The 4,142-nt window shown below is 36.1% G+C and overlaps 1 protein-coding gene across 1 annotated transcript; it reads right to left on the bottom strand.

Annotated features, from left to right (window-relative positions):
* Positions 1-1,214: 1,214 nt before the first annotated feature.
* Positions 1,215-3,050, bottom strand: LOC114274768 (alpha/beta-Hydrolases superfamily protein). Its single transcript, XM_028216740.2, has one exon. The coding sequence runs from the start codon at positions 2,563-2,565 to the stop codon at positions 1,612-1,614; it is 954 nt and encodes a 317-aa protein (XP_028072541.1). The 5' UTR covers positions 2,566-3,050; the 3' UTR covers positions 1,215-1,611.
* Positions 3,051-4,142: the final 1,092 nt, after the last annotated feature.

Genomic DNA, 4,142 nt, shown 5'->3' with positions numbered 1-4,142 from the left:
TAATTCTTTCCCTTTATTCATTTTTCCAATTCAAAGTTACAATTCTGCTACTTCATTTGAGACTTCATGAATTCCACTGCAAAGTAAAGTTTTACACGATAATTGCACTATTACTAGGATTTCATTTTGGTCACGTTTATTTGGTGGACTAAGTTAGATGTGATTGGTGGATTACGTTAGATGTGATTGGTAGTGAAGAGATTAACTAGATGTGATTGATAGTGAAGAGATTAAGTAAAAGTGTGTTTGTTACCATAATAATATGGGAGATGACTAATGATGAAATTGTTAAATTACTTTATATAAAATAAATAAAAAATATTAAAATAACCAGGTACACTAGGTAAAAAAAAAAATAGACTTAATTCGCTCACTTAAAATCTAGCCAAGCTAATCCTCTTACTAAGAGGGATTACTAGTCCTGTCGGACTATTACTCCTCCCTTCCAAAATACTACCAAACAAGTTGTGAGTGAGACCCATAGCCATAACATTATAATCCCCCCTCCCACGCCAATAAACGAACATAGCCTTTGTTTATCATAAAGTATATCCTCTATAGAAGGTTTGTATACGTGCCGAGCTGAGTCTAGATTTGATTAAGTAGTTTGTTGAATCGAGCTCAAAAATTTAACGAGCTTTAAATTTAACTTGTTTAAATCAACTTCAAACAAGTTTTTAACTTGTTTAATTTTTGTGTTTTCCTTACAAATATAGTCGCTGACACTTTAAATCCACCTCAAAGGAGTTTTTAACTTCTGTGTTTTCCTTACATACATAGTTACTAACACTGATAAAATGATTGATTGGAGAGGCATCCAAAGGGGCAAGGAAATTCTTAACAGGGCTCAAAAACATCTGTTAAAAAAATGAAGCTATTTGTTAGCAATTCTCTTTCCTTTTTTGTTGGTATATTCTCTTGGTCTAGAAATGCTACTTGTTTCTCCTCCCTAACCCATAAACCTTCAAGCATCCAGTTGTTATTGCTAAAGCTTTTGATTAGCAACAATGTGACCAACTTTGGGGCAGTGAAGAGAAAAAAAATCCTTAATGTTAGTTGTTGGAAATGCCCAGAGCAAGGTCCTATTTGTGAATGCCAATACCTTACGATATGAGTACTAGACTCGGAATTTTGTCAATCCACCATGTCTACCAAGAAACAAATAAATGTGCTAAACATTTTAACAAATCATGAAATTTGTACTGATTGATGGATTTTGCAAATTTTTCATTACATTCTCATTGTATTGCAAATAAGTTACATAGTGACAGTATATGGGTTGAATACCCCTATACCTATGTACTAAAACTTATTTTCATTCAATGTCACAATTTATTTAAAAAAGGAAAAAGATAAAATCCCCAATTCTACAATTACATAGAGACACATTTGCATGGTTTTACAGCTAGTTTGCTGTATTACAACAATTTCATAAAGCTTCCATTGAGGACTTCTATCAAACACTTAAACTACAATGTCAACTATATATGGGGAGTCAAGAACATACCTTTGATGAAACTATACACCAATTTATTTCAATTCATATATTGTTCTTCAAACATTTCAAATCCAAAATACAAAGCCCAAATCCCAAATCATTCATTCATTCATTCATTTGCATCGATCATTCAACCAAGACAATATATCCCGCTGAACAATCTCAACATTCTCATCAGTTTCTCCAAACAACAAAGAATGCATCATACCATCATAAATCTTCAAAGTCTTGTCTTCACTCTTGGCTTGCTCATACAATTCTCTGCTCACATCTGGATCAGTCACAGCATCTGCACTACCATGAATGACAATGAATGGAATACTCACATCACACAAACGCTTACTCACATAATCAGTAACTCTCAGAAGCTCCTTCACAGTACCCAATCTTGGTTTCCCATTATACCTCATAGGGTTCATACCCGCAATGACTTTCTTCTCAGGAACCTTCACAGACTTGTCCAAAAGATCAGCTGTTGGAACAACCGGCAAAGTGGGTGCGAATTTGGCAAAAAATGTCAGAATTTCAGGAAGCGGCCATCTGGGTTTGACTTTATCAGAGATTTTACACATGGGTGCCATTAGAATAGCTCCATTGAATGAACTAGGGTTTTTGAAATGGATCAAGAGACAAATCGCGCCGCCCAATGACTCTCCGGACAAGAATTTGGGGAGATTTTGGAATTGGGGGTTTTGGGTAGTGATGAATTTGAAGAAATTGAGACAGTCATCGACGACGAGATCGACATCGGGGAGGAAGGCTTTGAGGCCGTTGGATTGGCCATGGCCTTCGAGATCTAGGGCGAAGCAGGCGAATCCATGTTGGGCGAGGAAGATTGGGGTGGACTGAAATGTCCAGCTGATGTCGTTGCCGTAGCCGTGGACCATCAGGATGACGCCACGTGGAGGGGAGCTGGAGAGGGGAAGCCATGATCTAGTGAAGAGGGTGAGGCCTCTGGGTGAGGTGTAGAAGGATTTGGTGGATTTGATTCCTTGGTTGGAGTAATAGTCTTCTTCTGGTGTGTTTCCCCAATAGTATAGCCTGTTTTGGAGTTGTTGTTCCTCCATTTTTTTGGGGGGTTTGGAGCTCTGTGGTTGGTGTTGAGTGATGAATGAATAATGATGATATTTGTGATGTTGGGTAAAAAATTAAATAAGTAATTTTTTTTACTTACATTTTAAAGTTAAAACCCAACCAAAGCACTCTCTATCAGAACCCCGCTCGGTCTCTCTCATCACTTTCTCATTTCTAGAACCTTACCACCGACCCCACCCTCACCCTCATTCTCTTCATTCTGAAACCCAAAGGAGCGTCTTTCTGTTTCCATCCTTTGATGGTGAAGGTGAAGCAGCTTGTCTCTCTTCGCCGTCTCTCCCCCAGAACCCACCATCTGTTTCCCAAAACCCACCATTTCTTTCCAAAGATCGCAGATCAAATTGCGTCACAAACCCCTTCTCTCTGTCTCTCTCTCCTCGTCACAAACCCCTCTTCGCATATCCCAAACAAGCCGAAAATGAAGATGGAAACCAAGAACGCCGATCATCCTCCCCCATTTCGCAGATCGCAGATCACAAAGATCCAGGTATTTATTATTTAAAATTCGTTTGAAATTTCTTGATAGGATTGAAATTGCTTGATTGCATTATAAATTTGTTTGAAATTGCTTGATTGCGTTGAAATTGGTTGATTGTTGTTGTCTGATTATGTTTAAATTTTTTTTTGTGAAATGTTTTTAATTTTTTTTTTGTGTGTAGGGTTTGGTTGTTTCACCCAATTGCTGTTTAAAAATAACAATAATGCTAGAGGGTCACAATTTTTGTGGTCACAATGGTTTAAAGCTGTTAAAATAACGTCGTTTTGGCATGTTTTACACCCAAAACGATATCATGTTTTACACCCAAAACGATATCGTTTTGACAGTTTTGAGTCATTGTAACCACAAAAATTGTGGCCCTCAAACATTTTCCTACAAATAAATAATTTATGTTATAAAGAATTTCTGTTTTTCAAAAAAAGAAGTTGGTGAATTTAGTTTTACAAAAAGAATAATGTTTGGGACCCCTTTTGGGGGTCACCCCCTCACCCCCTTTGCCACGTGGCAGGGGTGATTGGAGGAGTATGAAAAAAAAAAAAAAAAAGGTAACCAATGAGAGAGAGAGGGGGTCAAAGGGGGTGGGGGAAAAGGGGGATGAATCATTACTCTTACAAAAAAATTCCAAGAAAAATTGCTGTTTCATCAAATCTCGGATCTGCTGCTGTTTCATCCAATCTCAGTTCTGCTGCCAAGGATAAGAAATGCAGGGAGGGAACGGTTGATTTTGACTGAGTTCGCACATTTTATGTTGAGTGGTGTTATATGTAATAATTACTAGTATATTAATTAGTGTATTAATATTAGTTATAATTTTATTATTAACTTCACTTGTTATATAATAAAAATTAAAAATATCTTAAATTATGTCATATTAATTTGTACATTAATTAGTATAAAATTAGCAATTAACTCGTGTAATGTTGGTGTTGCTCTTTTTAAAAAAAGATAAATTATAAATACATTTATGAAACTTGATTAAAATACGAATTATTCTTGCGATTTTGAAAATTACATTATATCTTTTGAAGTTTTTAATTTTGTAACAAATTG

Source organism: Camellia sinensis, chromosome 9 (genome assembly GCF_055761805.1).
Source record: "Camellia sinensis isolate YWXY chromosome 9, ASM5576180v1, whole genome shotgun sequence".
In the NCBI taxonomy this organism is placed as follows: domain Eukaryota; kingdom Viridiplantae; phylum Streptophyta; class Magnoliopsida; order Ericales; family Theaceae; genus Camellia; species Camellia sinensis.
This window is presented reverse-complemented; position numbering and strand designations above follow the sequence as displayed.